This window comes from Coloeus monedula, assembly GCF_965178545.1.
Source record: "Coloeus monedula genome assembly, chromosome: 6".
NCBI lineage: Eukaryota > Metazoa > Chordata > Aves > Passeriformes > Corvidae > Coloeus > Coloeus monedula.
The window spans coordinates 30,271,049-30,294,573 of NC_138786.1; the positions used below are offsets into that span (position 1 = coordinate 30,271,049).

Below are 23,525 nucleotides of genomic sequence, written 5' to 3' on the forward strand. Positions count from 1 at the left end.
TTCCCTCTAAAAATAACACTCTCTTCCTATACATACTGTTCTTATACAGACTCCAAGATTAATTAGCTGTTTATTATATTTACCCTGCCTTCCTCTCTGAAATCCACTCATACCATACATGATCTCTTTAAACCTTTCCTCCCTGCCCAACCTGGCCTCATTCCTCATGGAATTCTATGCAAGCACACCAAGGGCAGCCTTTGCTTCTGAACTTGGAAACAGATGATCCTTCTAAGGCTGCACCAACTCTGAACCCCTCTTCCCCAAGCCATTTGAGCTTCCCTAGCTTTAGCTTCATCCTGGTTTTCACAACTGCAACATAGTCATTAATGATTGCTAGATTTCCAAGCCACAAGGCTTAAGCAGTTAAAAAAAAAAACCAAAAAACAAACAAACAAAAAAAAAAAAACCCACAAGAAATTATAGCTTCACTTCAAAAGAATTTTTTTTAATTTAGAAATGCAGTTATATACATAGAACAATTAAATTAAACTTTGTACAAATATTAAAATACTATCTTCACACCCACTGCAATGTACAGGATACCAGAAAATACATATAAAATAAAGCAAAATAAAACCAATTGAGTGACATCCTGCACAGCATCAGTTATGGTTTTAAATCCCACATATATATATGGAGTACCATTCTGCAAATAATTCCATAGTGGTGCAATTCAGATAAAAAGAAAACACATACAGGAAAGGAAAGATTAATGCAGAAAGGCAATCAAGCTCCCCTTGCACTTGCATCAGCAACTACCAGCAGTCTACCCACCGCATCATAGGACATCTGCTTCACAGACAACTTCACTTCGTTTTCTTTTGGAAGGAAGCAACTTTGAGAATCTGAACTAAAACATTTTCCGGCACAACTCAGTTGCCTCTGTCTGTTCTCACTCAAGGACAGAAGCAAAAGCATAGCTTACAGAAAGCATATGCAGAGCATCAACACCACATGTTCTGGTGGGTACATAGATCTGAACATCACCTGCAGAGGGTTGAGTTTGAAAGCAGTGCTGAACACAGAGCCCTGAAATGTGGGAAGTGGCGTGTTCTGTCCTAGTGTGCTAGGACTGGAAAAAGGCTTATTTCTTGTATAAAAATACACCTTAAAATGAAGCCTGCTCTAGGAAACCTCTTTGCACTTTCAAAGGGTATTGTAGAGAAAAACTGTTTTCTAATCAAGTTCTTCTGCAAACAAAGGTTTTCACATAGAGCAAATTCAATCTGCTGTTCCCTGGTAAGGACTGAAAGGTGAGGACGGGGTGAGGCAGGATGTGCAAAATTAATGGGATTTATTGCATTTATATACAAAAAACCAAAGTGAAATTTATTTAAATAGTTATCTGGATAGAGTAACAAGGCAGATTTTTTTTTAATTGCTATCAGAACAGTAAAACCACATTTTGCAAGTATGTTCTAAAAAGGTCAGCAAGGACAGCTCAGTGTGTCCAACCAGTTGTACATTTTTTTTTTTTTATACAGCAAGCCTGCTGGTGTACACTAAATCATCTAACAAAGCATAAGCTTCCTTACAACCTGGTCATGATTGCATTAGCTCACTAGCCTGCAGTAAACCTCTGTTTTCAGCTCTTCCTTAGACTCCTCCTTGTGTTCCCTTTTCTGTGCTGCAAATGACTTAACCATCCCAGGTTATTTCCAATGGCTGAGCCAGTTGCTCTCTTAGCTCCACTCCTCAGTATTGACCCAAGTCATCCGCCTCTGGGAGCATCTTAGGATGTTTCTTCCCAAAGCATGTGGAACAGATTTCTTCCTAACACACCTGAGTTCTCCACACACTGAAAGACCAAATTAAGGTTCCAGATGCAGTAAACAGTCCACCACACCAGAGCTGAAAGGCCAAGGAGAAGCCTCAGCAGAGATGTCCAAGGGGTGAAAAAAACATTCTTCTTGCTGAGTATACATTCTGCTACCCAGCAACTTCCCTGGTGGTTAAGGATAAAAATGCATCAGGCTCTTCTCCCTCCCAAACTCACGTTTTAACTCAGCAACAACTCCACAGGCTCACATGCTACAGCGCATCTCTCCTGACTTAATTTTTACCTCTTCTGCAGTTAATGTTGGGGAGGCACAAGCTATTTAAAACCAGAACACACAAACCCCGCTCTCACCAGTGCTTCTGACACCCTTCAAGGCTGCAGGAGGCTCTGACACAGTCCAAGCTGGCTCCTCATTTAAGGTGAGCTTCATGATGCAGACCCTGGCAGGAGACTGGCCCACTTCCCCATGGGTCACTGCCAACTTCACTTCCTGGTTCTCTCAGGCTAGTCCAGTTCTACAATGCTTGAGCTGTAAACACTGCACTAAGTTGCATTTATTTTTAAAAAAACTATGGAACTGGAAAGGAGCAAGGAAGTTTTTCTATTGCACATAATATCCTGAATTTCTGAAATGCCCTTTCCCCCCCCCCCAACTATCACTCCAAAAATAATGGAAAACTTTAAAGTAAGTGCTATTTTTATTTTTCTCAATATAATTAACTAATTTTAATGTTCTTGAATATCACAGGATCCAGCATGTATGACAGAGCATGAGATGATTATGTTGGGAGTGTTAAATAAGAAAAAATGCCTCCCTTTGAAATCTTTTGCCAGACATAGGTGGGGGAAGAAAAGGTATGGAGACTGTAGCCCCATCAGGAGAAAAAAAAAAGAGAAAAAACCCATTTACTGTATTACATCTTGCATGGCTGAGCCTCTGTGCTTTCCATCCACAATACTGAGATCCAGGCTGCATCTACTTATGGGAAAATCCACAGAGAACACACTCTTAGCTCAGCGATAATGAACACTCCTGAGTCAGAGCGGAGCTCACATCTGAGGGATCTTAAGGCTCCAGGCCTTGCTCCCATAAGTAAAGGCAGGACTGTACAAAGTAGGTTTTCCTATATCTCTACCCAAAGACTTCTCAGTCCTTCAGCCTCTGCAGAATTAAAACAAACACGAATGAATAATAATCACTTGATAACCAGTAAAGTGAGGCCTTGCTCTCCCTCCCCCTTGAAAAAGTTGTCAGACATCTTTTAGGTTCCTCCCCCACTGTTTTACTTAATTTTATATCAAAATTATCTCTAAAGCTGAGGATGTGGACAATCAACGTGATGCCCCCAAACTGTGTTCCGTGTTCTGGCTCACACAGATCCTTGGGGCCTGTTCCCACAAGATTTGCTGCAGGGAATAGAGCTTTTCTGCGGGATCTGGAATCATCAGATGGGATTACCAGCCAGCACAGAGACTGGCCTGGAAGCTGCTGGCTTACCCTCAACAAGCCAACAGAAGCTGCCATTTTATGCTTGATTACAATAGCTACACTTGCATATTTCCCTCCTCCACCTCTGCATTTCCCCCACTTGTTAGTAAAGCCATTTCCAACAATTTTTATAGAAGCCAACAATATGAGGTTTAACAAGACCAAGCACTGGGTCCTTCACTTTGGCTGCAACAATCCCCTGCAGTGCTACAGGCTGGGGACAGAGTGGCTGGACAGCAGCCAGGCAGAAAAGGACCTGGGGGTACTGACTGATGGCAGACTGAACATGAGCCAGCTGTGCCCAGGTGACCAAGAAAGCCAAAGGCCTCCTGGCCTTTATCAGGAGCAGTGTGGCCAGCAGGACCAGGGCAGTGACTGTCCCCCTGTACTTGGCACTGGTGAGGCTGCACCTTGAGTGCTGTGTCCTGTTCTGAGCCCCCCAATTTAAGAAGGACATTGAGATGCTCAAATGCATCCAGACAAAGGGCAACAAGGCTGGTGAAGGCTCTGGAGCACAAATCCTATGAGGAAGCCGGGGTTGTTCAGCCTGGGGAAGAGGAGGTTCAGGGGAAACCTTATCACTCTCCACAACTCCCTGAAAAGAGGCTGTAGCCAGGTGGGGCTCAGCCTCTTCTCCCAGGGAACCAGTGACAGGACAAGAGGACACACTCTTAAGCTGTACCAGGGGAAGTTTAAGCTGGACATTAGGAAGAAATTCTTCACAGAAGCAGTGATTGGGCACTGGAATGGGCTGCCCAGGGAGGTGGTGGAGTCACCATCCCTGGAGGTGGCACTCAGTGCCATGGTCTAGTTGACAAGGTGGTGTTCAGTCATAGGTTGGACTTGATGATCTCAAAGGTTTTTCCCAGCCTAGTTAATTCTGTGTGATTCTGTGAAATTAAAACACTCCCTTTTTGTAGAGCTTGCTTCCTTTTCTTCCCCACCCAAATTGAATTTTCTCTCCCATGCTAGCAGCTGCTTGTTTTACAACAGCAGAGAGGAGGCTAGGCCACAGAGGATGTGTTTTCTGCTGGTGGTGCACATACTTGTCCAGAGCAAGGTCAGGCCTTGGGATCAGCTTCCACCTTCTCCCACCAACCCGGCACTAGCACTGCCCTTTACAGGAAGGCAACACGTTCCCAACTTCTATACCTTGAATTGCTGAGGGTCAGTTTGAGCAGACAGGACCTTAAATGCATAAAAAACAACTCCTGCTCCAAGCTGGTTAGGAAAGAAGTCACACAGACTTTCCTCCACACTCCCTTACCACTACACTTGCTCAACCCCTCCGTCACCCCTGACAAGCCAATGGAGGAGAATTTACTCAAGCTTAGACCATTTCCAACAGTCAAAAAGCTAAACACAATCATTCCCATGCTTATTTTTTAAAATTCCAAGAGCAGATGTGGAAACAGCATTTGTCCTCTACAGTGCTTGAAGCTGGACACCACAGCCCACTGTAAAATGACACAGGATTTTCACCATCCAAACTGAACAAAAAATACCTAAACCATCCAAATGGGATTTATCAAATTCTTGTGTTAATGCAAGATAATGTGAGCAAGGATGGAAGGATGTTTAAAACACTGTATTTTTAAATTAACATCTCTCTATAACAAGGATAGGGAAAAAAGGATTCTTCCATCCACAAGCACACACTGTTTCCATGTGTCCTTGGATTTAACAGCTATTCAGGAAAAAGAATAGCAGATACATAGCTGGATACTCTGGCCAATCCCCATTTCAAAGAACTGGAGCTAAGCCACAGTGATTTTATATGTAAAGATGTTGTATCACTTTTGTCAAGTGCTGTAATATTTTTTACTGTAGCAACGAGGATGAGGATGGTGAGGATCGTAAATCAAAAGCAAAGTAGCAAAAATAGCATCCCTGTTTACATTACCACATGATGTGTAAGGCCATGACATTTTGCTCCTTCAACTCAAAAATTTAGCAGCTTCTCACAGGGCAAACACTTCCCTGGTTATTTCAAGACAGTTATGACAAGGTACATGCATCTAAGAAGCCAACTCTTCTTGCTGAAACCAATCCCATGGAACAGTGTCCAGACCTCAGTGAGGAATCTTACAACCACCACAGCACTTGGATTGGACACCTACCCCAGACAGATGTGACTTCCTGCAGATATGGAGTCCCAACACGGACAGTCTGACCTGCTGTAGATAACTGTGGCAGGCAGAGGTACACATATTTCTGAATTTTCTCTTCCCTACTACCAGAACTGAAAACAATCCTCAAAACTTCAGCAAGTTTTGAGGCTGAGCTGTGGTGTTCTCTAGCACTGCTGTCAGTGTACTCAACCTTCCCTCACAGCAACAGGCTGGCACTGTGTTTAGGAGAAGCTTTACAAATGCTGCTTACCCCCAGCCACAAGGGAGGAGCCCTTCTCTCTGGGCCCATTGGAGCCCACCAGGTTAAAACAGCAGACCCTTTGCTGTATAAAGCTAGGAAGACACACCAGCCTCTGAGATGGCAGCTACCCAGGATCCAAGTACCTACTGTGGCTGGGAAAGGAATTTGAGATTGCACCAATGGCACTAGGAATTCACTATTTTTTTGTCTTGATATTTTCAAACACCTGAACCTCTTCCAGTGGGCTGCACTGGTACAGGAAGAAGGAGGAGAGAAAGTGATTTTCAGGAATGGACTCCTGCAGGGGTGGGGCAGAGGGCATTCCTACATGTTGGACTTCTCAGCCTTCAGTGTTTAAGCAATTCTCAGTGAACTGTTCGTGCACCGCTAAGCTGTCACACAGCCCACCTCATGTGAGGCTCTTCTAGACATCACAGGCTGCCCCTCAACTGCGGTCCCTCCCAAGCCCAGTTTCAGTCCCAGTGAGGCGTTTTGTCCTGCCCTATCACAAAGAGGATGCTGGAAGAAGAGCCTATATAACATATATACGTATATTTAAACTGTGTCTGCACCCAGCGAGCAAGTGGGTTTAGCCCCTGCTCTCGGGGCAGCAGAAGGGCTAGAAAGGCTGATAAGCTGCAACAAGCCGGTGTGAGGAGGAGAAAGGCACAAGAAAAGAGCAGCTCTTCAGAGACTGCTGTCAAACATCTGGCTGGGGAAGGGGAGAGGAGAGCTCAAATCCACTCTGTTCCTTGAGCCCCTGATGCTGATGGAATGGGGAAGCCAGCGCTGCACCAACTCAACTGGTGCGTCCAGGAGGCAACCTGGCGACATCCTTTGGATCTTCAGCTGAGGGCATCTCTTCTTGGAGGTATCCAGGGTACAGCTTGCGAGGATGGGGAAGACTGCACAGAGTGCTTCTGTCCCAAAGGCAGGGAGAGGGGAGGAGGAAGAAATCCAAGATGGAGAAGACTGGACAAACACAGCAGACCTCATGCTTCCTTCAATAAGGGAATATCTGAATAGTGGAGAGAAAAAAAGGAAAAGTAGTCAAATTTCTGTAGTTCAACACACACCAGAGAAATTACTATTGAAAGCAAGACAGGCTCGCACTTCCATAACATGACAATGCAGTGGTCTCCCTCTCATCACATCCCAGCAGAAAGGAACTCTGGAGGACTCTGCTCCAACCTGCCCCTGAGAGTGGCACCATCACCAGCTCCAGCCTTGAAAAACTCCCAAGGACAGAGACTCCATCACCACTCTGGTGTCTATCTGGTCCTCCATGACCCTCCTAGCACAAAATATTTCTTAATACCGTGGAAAGTGCGAGTTCTGCCCTGAGCTATCTACAAGCCAGTTACATTTCTTGCCTAAGACACAGCAGTCCCTGCAGAAGCAACCTTAAGCTACACCTTCACATCAGCTCTGGCATTGCAAAGCCACTCCTTCAGGACAGCACAGAAGTGAGGAATAAAAGATGCTCTGACTGTTCAACAGACTTGCCCCTCTGCCCTCTACAGTACGTTCAAGCACATCCCTCTTAAGTCTTCTTGCAGGCTATGGCTGCAGCACTGAATGCTCTGTGGCAGGAAGCTGCTGACTATAATAGTCTAAAAATGAAGCAGCCCAAACATCACAAAGGGTTTGTATTCCAAGCATGTCCTCCCGCTCCCACCAACTCAGTTTCCACAAACATAGTTATTTTACTGCTCTTGCCCTATGATGCTGGAGACTGGTTTTCTCTGAAAATCCTTTGCTAAAACAAGAGTAAGCAGTAGGCAATCTTGCTCAAACTGCCCTAGGCTCCCAGTCTGAGAACACTGAGTTCTTCAGAAGAAAGTATTAAATACTTCTTACATGTTTAAGAGGTGAAACATGCTATGGAGACTGGATCTTTTCAAAAGCTGGTCTAGTGGCAGACACACATAGGGGCATCCCTTGCCGTTTTCATCCCAGATAGTCAACTGCAGAACGTACTCCTAAAAGGGTCTCATTTAGTGCTCCTTGCACAAGTCACTTACCATCTGTGTATTCCTCAGAGGAAGTGAGTGATAAAAGGCTTTGTATGTCACTGCTTTCTGAATCTTGGACCTCTTTGTGTACAGGTCTACTGCTAGCCATGCCAGCTACCCAGGAAGAGGTAGCAGCCTGATGCACAAGAACAGTTTCAGAGCGCTGGGAACCACTGGCTTCACACAGTCCAGAATGTCCAGGGGCTTCATCTTCTCTTTCAAAGCTACTGTGGGCCCCTTGGTCCGGCTGCTGCATCTCTCTGGGTCCATTCTGTCCAGCTCCCTCCGACAGCACGATCTGCACTCGGGAGTCCGAGGGTGGAATGCAATTCCCTGTGCTGCCATACACTGCTTCTTCGTAGGATGGCAAGGCCACTTGGACACCATCCACCATAATAGAGACCTGATCTCCAGACACACCTTGGTCTCGCCTCAAAAAAAAGAAAGAAAGAGGGGGAGAAAAAAAAATAAATCGAGTATTTATTTTATTATATATATTACCAACAACCCCAGTAACCTCCCATAGCAGAACTCTAATTCTCACCATCAAGGGAGAACAGACAGAAACTTGAACGGTGGTTTAACAAGGTCAGGCAAGCAGTCTTGCAGCCCTACTGTGAATTGCCATTAAACATGAGCAGGGGCCGTAATTCATGGCACCCGATGGATTTAGCAGCAAGATCTGAAAAGGTTACAGTGCTTCCCCCCCACTAACCTCCACAGCTAAATCTGACAAAGATCATGACTCAGTTCTGTGCTCTTAGCAAGGAGCACTGTTGAGTCCAGCCTGGTGCACTGCTACATTCCACAACACTCAGCACTGTCTGTTCCACTGCCTCTGCTGCTGGCCAGATAGCCCCTGGCAGGCTGGGGAAGACAGCTCTGGCACAGCATAAATCACCTGGCCTCATAAGGCCCGAGAGTAAATTTTTCTTTTCTAGTAGTTTGGGCCTTTTCAGAAGAGGGCAGACTCCAGGGCCCCACCTCTCAACCTCCCCACTACTGAAGTGTCTGCCTCAGCTGGCAGCAGTGTTCTGGCTGGGTCCCTCCTCTCACCCACAAAGCCAGGCCACGAGGGCTCTCCTCCTGCAGCAGAGAAGGATGGCAGACTTGCACATGTATCTAAAGAGCAGTACTGCCTACATTCGGGTCCACAGGACCCCACAGTCTGGGGAAGATGCACATATATACACCCAGACACAGACTTAAGTAGCTATCCAAGGCTAGAAGAGGCAGGAAATTGATCTATAGCCAGGCTAGTAAGGACCATAACTTCTTCTGTTCAAAGCCAAGGCAAAAGCACAAGGAAGTCACTCCTTGGGTGGCACATAAGAATGGGGACTGCAGGTGGGGATCACAGAACACCATTTCAGAAAAATGCTGGATCAGTAGCATGGGGCAGAGATGGCACTGAGGCGATGAAAAGAGGAAGAGAGAAGCAAGGAGTTAAGTTGCTCCAAAACAAAGGTCTAACCCAACTACCTGAATGGGTTCCTACTGCAAAGAAACAGTGTGCCTCGAGCCCCTCCAAAGCCCAGCTACACTTACCTGCTGTGATGGAACGACTTCAGCTTCGGCTGCAGCAGAACAAACAGCACGACTAACAGCAGAATCAGGGCAACGGAGCTCGCTGTGGAGGCTACTATGGACAGCGTGGGCACTCCAATTGTTGGAGGAGAATCCTTTTCTACAAAACCAAGGGGAACACAAGGTAAAATGATCCACTCCCTTAAGTAACTGCCATAGAGAGGGAAAAACGTTCACACTGCTCCTCAGGACTTACACCTGGGGGTGTGTGTAAGGAGCCCAAGTTTCCCACACAGTCAAGGCACACCACCTATCTCAGTTCGCAGCTGAAGCTGACACCTCTCCATCAGCTGTAAAGGGAACCTAACATGAAACAGGCACAGACAAGGGTCCTTTGGAAAAACACAGAGCAAATAGAAAAGCAGTGCAAGCAGGCCATGGGAACTGACAGATGGTGGTAAGGGTCATGTTACATACACATCTGCCTGAACAAAAGCTAGAGAATGTCCTGATATCACCAGCAAGGCTAATAATTATCTAGCACAATAAGCAGCATATTTTAGGCCAAACAATAGAAAAAGTTCCAAAAAACATTTTTTCTCAGCTGAGATGATCACTCTTTTTAAGCCTACAGCCTGAAATCTATGCCCAAAACAGGTATTTAAGATGGAAACCTATTTTGCAATTTTCTGCATCATCTCTTGGGGTCAAACCTACTGGTTTAGTTGTTTTGAATTTGTTTCTTTGAAATCTTTTAGAAGTAGCTTGATGTCTCCCCAGGAAAAAAAAAAAAACCAAAAACAAACCAACAGTGACTGGCAGATTTTTCTCTGTGACAAATAGGGTTGAGTAAGGATTTTAACTTTCAGCATTTCTCAGGGCACTAACAGGAACAAGGGTAGGCAAATAGAGATGCTCCATTTTCAGCATCAGTACATGATGCTCTCAAACTGCTCACTATCCAGGATGCACTCCAGAACATTTACCATCTCATACATCAAAATATGTCACTAACTCATACAATAAACTGCCAAAAGGCTATGGGGCTGACAGGCTCAGAGCTGTACAAAACATGTGATAACTGCTAGGGACTTAATTTATCCTATATGGAGCAGGTAGGATCTTACCCCTACCAGTCATTTTAAGACCTACTGCCTTCCTAGAGTCTCCCACCTCCTTCTCCTCCTTTTAGCCCTGTGAAAGAGACCCACTAGTTAAGACTCAGCTATGTCTGACCCTGAACAGTTGATTGAAAGCTTGTCTTGTGAAAGCAATAGCTTTTTCATTGGGTCAGACTTTTGAAACACCATATTTTTGATAATGCCACTGATCTTCAAGATGCTAAAGAAATCTGAGGGATTTCTGCTCATTACAACACAATCTTTCAGCTAGACCAAGTGCGACCATGCAGGAACGCCATTCAGGGAATACTATGTGTAATAGCACAGCTTTGTTCTCCAGCCTGCATGCAGCAAGGGGAAGGGGGATCACTGTGGAAAGGAAGCTTATGCTGAATTTGAAAAGCCTCTTCAGGATCTATTTGCTGCCAGGTAAATTCCCAGATCCTTCCTCATAAATCATAGGAAGGGGCTATTGGAATGGCAGAGACACTGAAAAGACAGTGTCTTTGGGACAGGACAGGATGTTCCAGAGGTCACAGGTATGCGGTGAACTTCATAAAGAGCTTGATGAAGGTACTTTTTTTTTTTTTCCTGTTTCCTTCCAGTTAAGCTGACACATTTTGCTTTATATATTATGAGACTTAATTCCAAACTGTACATCCTGCTGGCTCAGGATGACTTGAGTAGTAAGATTCTATCAACAAGCCCACCTGGAAGAGGGGAGGGAGTTCTCCCTTTATCCAATATACCCACTGTCAAAACCAGAAGAGTAGTAGGCAAACTAAGAGCTGTATGATGAACACTTTCCTGCAAACCTTTTCACTTCCCTGCTTTGATGGAGGAATTCCTGTTCAGCTGGGAGAGACACAAAGCAAAAGCTGTCCACTTCTATTTGAAGAGAAGCAGAAATCATTTGTCAGCAATGTCCTTTCCTGCCAGTACAGTGAAAAGCAGCACCATCAAGCTTTTTGACACAGGAAGCCAACAGTTACTTAACCTGTTTGCAAGGAAGACTGATTCTACACACATGCACACACATGTGGACAGACTCACTGAGGGAGATGTACTGTCAAACCCATCAAGGAAAACCAGACAGCAGGGAAAATGCTTCCATCAGTGTTTCCCCCATTCCTGGGATGAGAGCCTCAAGGTAAGAGGCTCCATATAAGTAAGAAGTTGCCTACTTTATACTCCTTTCCATGGCTTTTCTGCTTGTATTAGGGACTAAGTCTGCATCTGATGGGCTGCTACTGAAGAGACATTTTTAAGAAAAGAGTCATGATTGTGAGCTGCATTTATGAAATTGCTGGAGCAATGAGAGACAGCCATATGGACTTGCCCAGCATCACACTAAGTGTTTAAAGATAATCTGAAAAGTCAAAACAAGGGCAATTCTAGAGTCAGGGAGTGCTCACCTGGGCTGAGCCTGCAGCTGACTTCCATGGCTGGGTTCCATTCTCCATTCTTGCAGGTCAAGTATTTATAATCTCCTTTGAGCATGTAGCCTTCAACACACAGATACTCTATGACACTGCCTGAAGTCAGAGGGTTGTTGCAAGGGCTGGGGTGGCATTTATAGCCTCCATTCTCAGGTTGTGGTGGCTGGGGACAATCTGGTAAAAGAGAAAGCAGCATGAAGGACATCTCAGAGGAAGACACCTGTTACACAATATATATGACACACAGGCAGACTTCCACCAACAAACACCCACCAAATTAAGAAACTACTAAAACTGAGAAGAAAGGCTGTTAACACAATGGTAGAAAGCACCTCTGATAAGTTTCTGTGATTGCTAAATACTGCTAATTATCCCAGTAGTACAGTCCAGCTGGCAGGCACCAAACTGGTGATATTTTTGAACAGTGACGCAACAGAGACTCCACATGAGAGAGACCCAGAAAATCCTTAGTGCTATCTTTGCCCCATAGCTGTTTCATTAGAGACTGGGGTGAACCTAACAACCAGGCTTTCCTATTAGTCTGGCAGGGGAAGAGCACAAGACCTACTGAAATGAGTGAGAAATGCAAAACCCCCTCTGTACTATGGGTACGCAGTGTCAAGGTGCAGACCTGCCCCATCATAAGGCACCCTAGAAGCATGTAAAAGCACACAGATTTTCACTATTTTACATAGATATGCCACCAACAAGATTGGCAACAGAGCTTTGCTGCAGTAGGAGGAATTTCTTTACTGAAAGGGTGGTCAGGTGTTGGAACAGGCTGCACAGGGAAGTGGTGAAGTCACCATCCCTGGCAGTATTCAGGAAACAACTGGACATGGCACTTAGTGCTATGGTTTAGTTACATGGTGGTGTTCTGTCAAAGGTTGGACTTGATCACCTCAAGAGGACGTCTCCTAAGACCAGTATTCTAGTCTACTTTTATAAAGGAATTCAGTATATTATGAAAACATTTCTAAAAAGCTCCTCTGTTTACCTATAGGAACTCTGGAGTGCTGAAGGTGCTTCACATTCCTTTTTGCACCTCCATTACCCTGACTAGTGGGTATAGGCATAGCACATGCCAGAACTTTTCTTGCAGAATTTTCAATAGCCATTCAAATAATAACAAACCAAAATTGAGGAAACTGCACTGAAAACAGGATATTTGTCTTGCTCAGAACTTCCTTTCTTCTGGCTGGTCACAATGACCCTGCAGAACAGCCCCAATAACTTCCGCTGACAACATGTATCTGCCTGGCTGAAAGATGGAGAAATCCAGATTTTTCCCTTAAAATTCACATCAGCTTCCCAGAGTTCATAAAAGAAAATACATCATAGATCCCTCTTGAGATATTTTGGGGCATGGAAAATCAGTCAACCCACCCAGGGTGTTCCATCAGAGCATGGTGACCCAGGCCTGTCCTTAAAACCCCAGAGCACACATTGTCATGTTCTACCTCTAAGTGACCCATTTACTGTGGGACAAACAGCAACAAACAGCTGGGCAAAGTCCAGGTAATTGGATTTTGAGCAAGATTTAAGAAGCAAAAGAAAACTTGAGATTCGTTCACTGTGGAAAAATTTGCCACACTGCCTTAGTGCAAGCAACCCTTGAACCTAATCACATGTGAGAATGCAGCACAGGTAGTGCTTGTAAATACCAATAAACCCTGACATGAAGTGCTGACTGAAGCCAAAAATGCTCTGGTATGAGTTCTGCCAGCTTTATAACTGCAATTCAATTTACTTCTTCAGAAAAGGTTAACAGGGGTCTAAGCAGGAGCTTCTCAAGAAGACTTTGTTCTTGAGGGGATTTATTCTTAAATAAGCTTCAGAGAAGCCACTCTCCTGTGCCTCTGAGTTTTAACTGTTAGCTCTTCCGTGTTTTTTATCTTTTCTTTCTGCAATAACTTTGTAACCAGTGTTTTAATCCTGCACCTTATGAGTCTAAACCTCCTTTCACTGTGAGCCCGTGCAGCATCTCATGGCAGTTGGGATCAGCCAAAGCAACAGATTAATGGCACATTTCACATTCAAGCACACAGACAAACGCCCTGGTTCATCTGCAGTCCAGGAGAGGTTTTTTTGCTAAATTGCAAGGACCCATTTGAGCACCAGAGATATTTTTAGCGCTTAACACATACCTCTCTCTAGGCACTGGTGGAGTTGCCAAAACTCGAGAGCAGACAGGACAACTTCCCTACACCTTTTCATACCACAACAAGTACCTGGAATTACTTGGGAGTTGTGCACAACATCGTTCTGCTGATTGCAGCAAAGAGCTCAGTCCCACAGTTCCCTTTCCTCCTGAGCTATGCCCATGTGTAAGCCTGGCCACTGCACTAGGAGCCCTTTTGCACACAGAAGCAGCTCACTTTTGGTTCCCCTTCTGTCATAAAGTGCCACCTACACTGATGAGATTTCTCAGTTATGTACAAAAATAAGCCAGCCAACAAGAAACAGGCGCTCATTTACATTGGAATAGCGCTTTCAAAGGCTTGGAAATACCACCACATCAAGCACCTGCAGAACCCTGACTCGGCCTTCTCAGGCAAGGTCTTCAGGAGATGCACAGCCATGCAACTGCAAACTGGATTCCTCCTCACCTCCACAGACCACTTGGCACAGGAAAGGACAGAAGCAGCTGATAAGTGTGTTCAGGCAGTTGTGCCTGACTTGCCCTATTCACAGGGAAGAGATTGCAGAATTAGCCACCTCCCCTTCCCTCTAACCCCAACCTTCATTTGTCATCACAGCATCCAGGAGTGCACAAATATTTTAAAATGTCACCTTCACTGTGATGGAAGAACACTGCCTGTGTGCTGGGAAATAGATAAAAAAGGTCTGGATCACACAGCCAGAACATCAACACCATCCACCCTCAACAAGATTGAGCTGATCCTGGACTGTCCTTTGCAAGGCAACCTCAGGGGAACAAAGCATCTCAGAGCCTGCAGCTTTGGGGAGGTCTGCTAGACAGTGCTTGTGGCATTGAAAATTGCTGAAGGCAAGGCTTGGGTGGCTAAGATGATGGACTGGTGGTACTGAAAAACGGAGAAAGTCAAATACCTCTGGCTCCCTCCTGGACTGGCTCCCTCTCCCTGGCATCTCTGACAGAATGCAGCACCTCTGCAAACCAGGGCCCAGTCGAGCATAACAGAGGCATCCAGAATGCCTGGGACAGACAATGCAGTGACCTATTCCCTAAGCTTTCACTGCCCTGAGCTTTCAGTTTCTTCAACTGCCTCCACGTGTGCACTCTAAACTGGGGCTAATAGAAGAAAAAGCCCAAGTCTGATTCTGCACAACCCTTTATGTCCCCAGCAGCAAAGCTTACGTCCCGCGTTTGCAGCACTCACAGCAATACAAGTATTCACAGTATTCACAGCAATACAAAACCATGCAGAGCATCCCACTTACTGCTGTCCACAGAATAAACCACTGACACTTCAGGGGTGAAAAAAGGTGTGCACCAACTGCTACCAGAATGCACACCCAGAGCAGCCCACTCCTGGCTGCGGTTAGCAGCCAGAAGGTGCAGGTGGATGGAAAGAGCTGCCTGTGTGAACACTCTGGAGCATGGCTGTGGAAGGATGGTTCAGTACTGGGAACAGAAAGATACATGCAGGAATTTCATCAACTCCATTCCTGAAACACATGTTTTTGGAAGTATCCCAGGGCTTGTGAGACATCTTAAAACAAATGTTCATGCCAGGCAGGGAAGAGTAAGAGAGCCAAGTTACAGAAGTTACCAACTTCTAGGCTTGCAAAGCTGTTGCCAGGATCTTGATTCATCAAGCTTTGAGGATGCACAGAAATAGCTTTTAAGTATTTCTCCACTGTGTGCAAAGGGAGCAAATACTCCCAAAGGCCCTGTTTCTAGGAGGTACTGAAGTTTATGACATCTCCTGAGAGTGCTGGTTCTCTGCCAGCATACACTGCTGGAAAACAGGAAGGGAACATCACTGAACTCTGTTCAGAGGTAAAGAAATCGTCATTTCCAGATTGACAGGCAGAAATTAAGTTAGGCACTGGAGCTTCTGCAAATGCCATTCCAAACCACTAGGTATTTACTATACAGACAATTTTTTAATATACAAATGAAAAAAAATACTAAGCCAGCATGTACTTCCACCCAGCTTCCCACCAAATCATCTGTAAGCACCATATTTTTCTGTGTTTTGGTCACTTGAAAAAATACTGTCCTCCTTCAAGGAGAGTTAACTGCTCTGATGTTCTTTGAATAGCTGTTGCCAGCTTGACAATAATCACCACAACACTAGGGAACCTCTTTTTTGTTGCAGTAACAGCGACATCACATTGCACCTTCACCAGCTCCCTTTCCCATGGCTCTGCTTCAAGTAGCAAGCCACACTTGCTTCCTCTTCCAGCAGATTCACAGACAACTGTGAGGAGCTGGAATCCAGCTGACAGAGATGTCAGCTGGCCAAGTTGATTACACTAATCACCAAAGGATGAAATGGTTCTTCCATGTCCTGGCTGAACTGAAGCTGAGCAGTGGTCCTGAATGCCAACCTGATGCAGAACTAAAAGCATTTCCAGCATAATGTAACAGACACAAACCCGAGCCACGGTCATATACAATGTCACAGATGGAAGCATGTGGTCTCTTGTGTGCTGACACAAAAGTGAGGGGTTTAAGTGCTCAGAACATAAACGACAGGAGCACAGTTGATTCTTGACCACTGAGAGTGAAATTCACAGATAAGTAGAAGATTTACAAAGCTCAAGCAGGATGAGCCGGTTATGGCAAGGACGAAGAACAATACACTCCACTTACACATACAAAGAAAGATTAAATCATACTTCAATCTGACTGGATAATTGCCACAGAATTATAAAAGCTCCCCAGTATTAACCTTCTTTGCACAGGCACACCACCACACAGAAGTCCAAGACCTCGCTACAGTCTTATTTGTTTGGCACTGTCTCTTTTATTTTTTTCAGCTAGTAAGATTCATGGACTCTACAAAGGATCTTACACCCCTCCTTTCTGCACCAAGCACCTGAACTGTTTTTCAGTCACTAACATGTTTTACTGGCTAGTCTGACTACACAGAGATGAAAACCCAATCCTCCTTAACAAAATGCATTCTTATGAGAAAAACAAACAAAACCCAAACAAACAACTAAACAAAAAAAACCCCCAACCAACCAAGCAAGCATAAACCCCCTTCTAATCATGATCTGCCAGAGTGCCTAACTGTAAGTTTGTAACTGAGGGAGAACAAGCCATGGCACTGCTCCCCTTACCTGGGCAGACAACTGCATTTAGCTTAACAATAGGATGTTTTGCACTGAACATCCAGTAATATTTCTTCTTCTCCACAGCAGGGCACAAAGGTCACTAAAACTGGGACAGGAACAGTTTTGACAAATTAAAGTGCCTCTTTACATGAGTCAGGCCCAAATCCCAGCAACTTCAAGAGGAAGCTGGACTCAACCTCAGCTAAATCCCTGACTGACTACACAAGTGCTCTAGCAGGTTTGACTGTCCCCAGAGCAGTGTCAGAGGAGCCATACAGGTCTATGCTGAAGCACTTTGGAAGCCATTTGTGTTAACAACTGTTCTGCTGGATACCCCGAGCATGTGCCCTGCTCGGATGTTAACACCTCCTGGCCTTTTAGACCTATCACAACTTTTGTGTGATGTAAAAACTGGAAATGGAAGATGCTAAGCTCAGTACTTCTCTGTCTTCATCTACAACTTTTACTCCATTTAACAGATACTATCAAGACTCTCAGAAGAAAAACATCCTACAAACAAAAACCACCCTCGTAATCAAGACAAATATTCCCCTGGCTAGTCTGGTTAAACTTGTCATGATGTCTCATGTCAGCAGGTCTTACCTGGTGAGCAAACATCTTTGTGAAGCAGAACACATAAGCACCCAATTAAATTGTTCCAGTGCTAGAGGCCATGCCATTTCTTTCATGCTGTTTCCTCTGAAACCTCATCCTAGCTCTCTTGTACTACTTTGACTGCCCTATAGTAGGATTTCTGTGGAGTCACTCAAAAAAGGTTGGCTTGCCACCTTTTTGTCTCTTCTCCTATCTCCTATCACACAGGAAAGTTTCCTCCTGGTCACAGTCATTGCCTGTTCACTCTCTTAAAAGCTGTGCTTCAGCACATTCCACAGTGGCAAGAACTTCTCTGTCCAAGTCTCCAGTTCTCCAAAACACTGTCACCTTTATTCTCTCAGACAGGACTCGTCACCAGCCTTACAAACAGCGTATCTAGAAAAGCACTCAAAATAAACATGAGATATCCCTATCTTCCAGTTACTTGTCCCTGCTACAGAAACTTTCATTTTCAACTTGGATAATTCATGTATGCATCACCTCAGTATAGCTGAGGGAACTGCAAAAGCTATTACTAATTTCTGGCAAGGACCTTCCAAACTCTAGGGGAGTAACACTCCCTCTCTACTCCTACCTTCAATCTGGGTCTTGCCACAGCTAAATGGGTGGTCTGAAATACCAATTCCGTCTGAAGCCTTCTGCAGATGCTGTGCATTTTCACGTTAACACCATGCTGAATACAACAGAGCCAGATTCACAGTTCTTTTCCAGTTAGTGCCCTGAATGGGCCTGCAGCAATAGTGGGGTTTTTATCAGTTGCTATTTGCATGCAAATTCATACACAGGGCTTCATCTTTTTTTACACAATGCTTTTTCACAATAAAAACTTGACAGCCTGATGCAGTCAGCAGCCTAGAAGAGCAAGCCAGGGAGCAGCAAGAATGCTCTCTTCAGCTTCTGTAGGGTCTGGCAATTCTAGCAGAGTGTTGCCTGCAGATCCCACTCAGGGGTGATACTGAACATGGGTTTGGCTTTAGCAAATGCATTCAGTTGCTTCCTAACAAGAGCTCTGGCCATATTTGCTAATGGAAGAAGAGACATTGTTTTCTCTCAGCGCAGAATTTCAGTTCTTGCCAGCAGGGTGCTACTCAACCTCTCCGCTAATCTCCTGGTTGTTCAGTAAGCCAGTAAGGAAAGAATTTACTTCTCCCTTTGCCCAGTACTTGGATATACTCCCAGCCTCTGTCACCAGTACTCAGAGAAGCATGAATGTAATCCAGCCAGATAATAGCGTCAGTACTGTCCTTAGCCACAGCAGTAGGGTAGTCAGCCACAGCACTGAGCTGACTTAGCAGCTGCTTGAGCAACTAGAGGAACACATCAGCCTCCCAGTGCTGCAGACAGACTCCAGTGCCTCAGGTTACACTTAAGAGAACACACTGCAAGTAACTTTAATTAAATTTGTTTGGTTTGGGTCTTTTTTGGTTTTGTTTTGGTATGTTTGTTTGGGTTTGGGTGGGGTTTTTTTGTTTTTCAGCATAGCTTTTCCTTAAAGAGAAGACATTGTCTCAAACACTTCCCTATTTGTTAAGGTAGGACAGATCCTTACCTAGCATATGATGAACTCAAAATCCACTATCCACCCACTGAGAGGAAAAAACCTGAAAAGTAGCACCAAAACCAAAGGAACACATGCAACTGGCATTTGTGCCATTTTCAACAACAAGCACTTATTTTGTAAACCCTTTGGAACTATCAGACAGGAAATTTACTGTCCAAGTTAGCTGCTTTTCTCATGACAACTTTATCCCCTATGCTCTGACGAGTCTAGGCTAAAGGTGGTTTCCTGCCTTGAGAAGAAAAAAGATTAAAAAATATATAGACACCTATTTTACTCGAACATAGAGCTACTTGTCATGTCCTTCTAACCCAAATCTCCTGCTGTGTCATTCTCTGGGGGAGCAGGGGGAAAACAGGGTGACTGCAGAACAAAAAAATTCCACAAGCTTCTTTTTCAGTCAGGAATTTTTCTTCTTACACCAGGGCGTTCAGTCACACAAGATTTCCTTCTGCCTGAGACAGGACTGGTGTTTGGCTCCAGGAGTTTTCTGCAGAGAGGGAAATGATGGAGGAAGATGACTAGCCAGCTTCACTTTCAGTGTGAAATCCAGAGAGGCAAGATCCTTGTTTTTCTTCTCTTCCCCTGTACACACAAACCAGCCTATAAACAGCAGAAGCCTCTTTTGGCAGCCCCTCCCTCACCAGCAGTTTAGCTTTAGTAAGAAGCAAGTCTGTTACCATTTCATACCCCTTTCAGACCAGATAGGTCAACTAAACACCGTCTTTTACCAAAGAAAGAAACACTTCCGAGGCAGTTGGTCTGGAGAGAAAAAACACCTTGATAAGCTTTGATCAACAGCACTGCTGCTCCCCACCCACACCTTCCTTCCTGTTGAGAAAGCAATGACAAGGGGATGTGCTTTAGTGGCAGATAGAAAAGCAGTCACCTCCACCCACGTTTTCCAGCAAGAGTGCCAGCTCCATTTCTGAGTGCTAAATACCTTCAGGTTTCCGACTAACCATGTTTTGCCTGGATGCATTCAAAAGCTTTCAGCACAGCAGCTTCCCACTACGCACCCTCTGCTCCTGCATTGTCCTTCCCAGGCAGAGAGCCTGGATTAATATTAGGCTAGGAAGTGGCTCATCAAGCATTTCAGGGACAAATGTCACTGCTTGTAACAGCAGGTTTGTGCTGAACACAAAGAGCCACACGCTTTAGACCCGGGTTTCTCTTGGCAGGCTGGCTCCAAGAAGCACAAGGACCTGATCTGGGAATAATATTTGAGATTTGGCCCTTTTCCACCATCTTCAGAGCATTTTTTAGCCCACACAATGAAATTCCAACACAAATGTGTGCTGCAGTCATTAAAAAGCCTTTTCCCTAGAGGACAAGTGGATCCCTCTTGGTGGAGGTGAAGCATGCTTTGCTCCCCTTTCAGGTAGCTCAAGGTATTATTGGGGTTTTTTTGCTTACTGCCCACCAGTGGACTAACCTGTGTGCTTTAACTGTACAAACACAGTAGCTGCAGACAGATCACGTGAGAAGGGACCCAGACTGAAGCCATCCTCTGCCAGCTGGCAACAGTTGACAACTTGGTGTGTTTCTAGCCAGAGACGGGATTCACTCCGTAAAATAAAGATTACCAGATGCCCAGGTTTTCCACTGGTCTGTAATTTCTGGGGTGGAGATGAGGATTGGAAGCAGGAGAACAGATTTTGAATCTGCTCCTTTTCGGCACTCTGGCTTTCTCTAGCACATGAGCAGATGGGCCATTTCCCAAAGGGACAAACCCGATACAGCAGCTGCTGCTGGGGCCCAGTCACAACAGCTGAGGCTAAAGGACCTCTTTATATTTAACTTACAGGAGGCAGAAGTCAATAAAAGGCCTCCATTGTGAGTGCACACACTTCTCACTGACCCTGCCCCTAAAGTATTTTAAGCCTTCCTAAAAACACACTGCAAAACATAACCCTCTTTTGGGTTCTGTGTATTAAGCAGAGGCCAAAGTCCACTGAAAAATAAGCTCTCTGTCTTTACTGGCTCCAGATGCTGCTTATTCTGAATTCAAAGACAGAAGACCAAACTGAGCAGGATGGGAGTCTTCACAGGGAAATTACAGTTTCCCCAGCAAGGGCATACTCTGAAGAGGAGGCTTATTATTTTTTAATGTCATAATGTGGGTAAATGAGAAGAACCAAAGCAAAGAGATTTGTATATATAATCATATAGCTGTGCAGTTATATAATTAGACACAAACACTTAAAATGTGCACAGTACCAGGCACCCCTCACAGCCATCCCATACACACTAAAGCTGCATTTTTTTTCTTTTTCCTTCTTTTTTTTTTCCCCCTTAGGGCAGGGGAAGAAAAAGCAAGAAAGAAAAGACTCTAATTGCAGCCTTCCACCAATGCAGTCGCCATCTGGTAACTCAAGAGACACATGGAGACGAATTATCTTAATTAACATGTTACAACAGTATTTAAAAAAACTCTATGCTTATTAACACTCAGCTGTGATTAGCCAACCATGGAGGAAGCCTGCTAGTGCAACATTAATTATGGGTCTTGTCTGCCTTTCTATTAGAAATATGATGTTTTTTTCCCCCAGTAGTTTATCTATCTCTTAAAAAGAAAACCATTAGCATCAAAGCTTAGTCTAAAATGCAAATTATATTTATGTTCTACCAGAGTCAAAATGTTTGGGCTATAGGAAGCTGCCACTGGTGCTTCTACAGTGCTACAGATTGTCTGGATATAAAACATACTTCTCTCTGCCCTTTAAAAGGCTTGCTTCAGGTAAAGAATTCCCAGTATCACTGATATTTTAGCAGAAAAATAAATGTTACACCTTCCAAGTTCCTTTCTCCCTCCAAAACAGGACAGCTTTTGCTGTATGCTATGTTAGACCTATTCCAGGTCTAACAAAAAACGCATCTGTGAAAGGAAGATTTCTGTGATGGAAGGCAGCAACCAAGCACAACTGCACTCCAGCAGCACATCTGCCTCCCTAGAAGAGTGCTACTCACTGTGACAACTTATTATTTTCCCTGTAATAGGCCCACCTGAACATGCTTCCCTCAGATACATTCCCAAGTGATTCAGCCTGACAGGCTCCGAGACTAACACTGCCAAGTTTTTCAGAGTTGGCTCTGCCTTATGTTTGCACAGGGCTGGCTGCAGCAGGGCTCTCATCTGTGCCGGGCATTCTGGACATCAGGATAACACCACATCGTAAGACAAAAGCCTGGTGCTTCTAAACAAAGCCAGGATGATAAATTAATTCCGGAAACATTAACAAGGAGGAGGAAGCAAACGGGGAACAACTGCAGAAGTACTTTTAAGATCTTCTGATAAAGTAATCTTATTGCTGCACACACACACAAATAAATTAAAGCTATTGGTGATGTATGTGGAAGCTCATGAAGCTTACTCATGTCCTGTAAAGACAAAGACCAGCTGACCAATACTTTACAGCATCCCATACTGCCAGGACAGTGTAAACAATTTGCATCTGGGCTGCAGTTAGTCAGCAGTACAGTGGCTGCAAAAAAGCTAATTTAATACAGAAACCTGCTCCCACCCATGGGCACAATACAGATTTACAAGTGGCCCACATTTCATTTGCTTTTGTTTTCTAAGGCTGCTTCCAGCTGTCAGGGTCCCTCCCCCCCTGCCATGTAGCCCTGGCAGAGGGGCCCTGGGACAGACACGGGATTTCCCTGCCCCTGCTCAGCCTCGTTCCCCATCGGTTGTTTTGTGTTCCCCTGTGTGGGCAGGGACCCTCGGGTCCCGTGATTGAGCAGTTCCTCGGCAGAGCCCCGGCCATGCGGCTGGGGAAATAAACATCTCTGAAACATCTACCAAGAATCCGTCCATATATATTTCCTTTCCACGGGCCTCGTTGATTGATACACGTGTTGCAGTATCCCCGCTGTAACATCCAGCCTTCCTGTGCCTTCTTCCAGCCACCCTATAATTACTTTCACATGTTCCAAGAAGGAAATTAAGCAAGTGCTGTAACAACACTTTGTGTAATCAGCAGGGTTCCAGATTCAGCATTTGAACCCAAACCCCAGTAGCCTTGTGGGCTCATAAGAGTGGGTTCCTCCCCCTTCAAAAGTTTGATTAAGAAGGTCCCCCTAAGAAAGTTGCATATGGGTTTTTGTTTGAAATTCTGATGATTAAGAAATATAAAGCCTAAAGTGTTTGTCACACAGGGCAGAGGCAGCTAACACTCATCACGGGCATCTCTTTTTCTCATTGACAGCTCTTCCAGTTCTAAATTTCATTTTATATTGCAACAAAGAGCAGATTATTTAAAAATAATAAGAATTGTCAAAATAATTTGATGGTCTTACAGAAAAGAAACAGACAGCTGTGCAGGAACTTA

General features: G+C 44.7%; 1 protein-coding gene across 6 annotated transcripts in view; it reads right to left on the reverse strand.

The window, feature by feature from the left end:
* Nucleotides 1-427: 427 nt before the first annotated feature.
* The window catches only part of SUSD6 (sushi domain containing 6), a 95,670-nt gene continuing 72,572 nt past the window's right edge, over nucleotides 428-23,525 (reverse strand). For all 6 annotated transcript variants that reach the window (XM_082283686.1, XM_082283685.1, XM_082283690.1 and 3 more), the window contains 4 exons: nucleotides 11,724-11,921; nucleotides 9,209-9,347; nucleotides 7,670-8,091; nucleotides 428-6,663 (listed from right to left, as the gene is read on the reverse strand). In XM_082283686.1, the coding sequence (XP_082139812.1) occupies nucleotides 6,638-6,663; nucleotides 7,670-8,091; nucleotides 9,209-9,347; nucleotides 11,724-11,921 (785 nt within the window). In that variant the 3' untranslated portion in view covers nucleotides 428-6,637. The remainder of the gene's footprint in view (nucleotides 6,664-7,669; nucleotides 8,092-9,208; nucleotides 9,348-11,723; nucleotides 11,922-23,525) is intronic.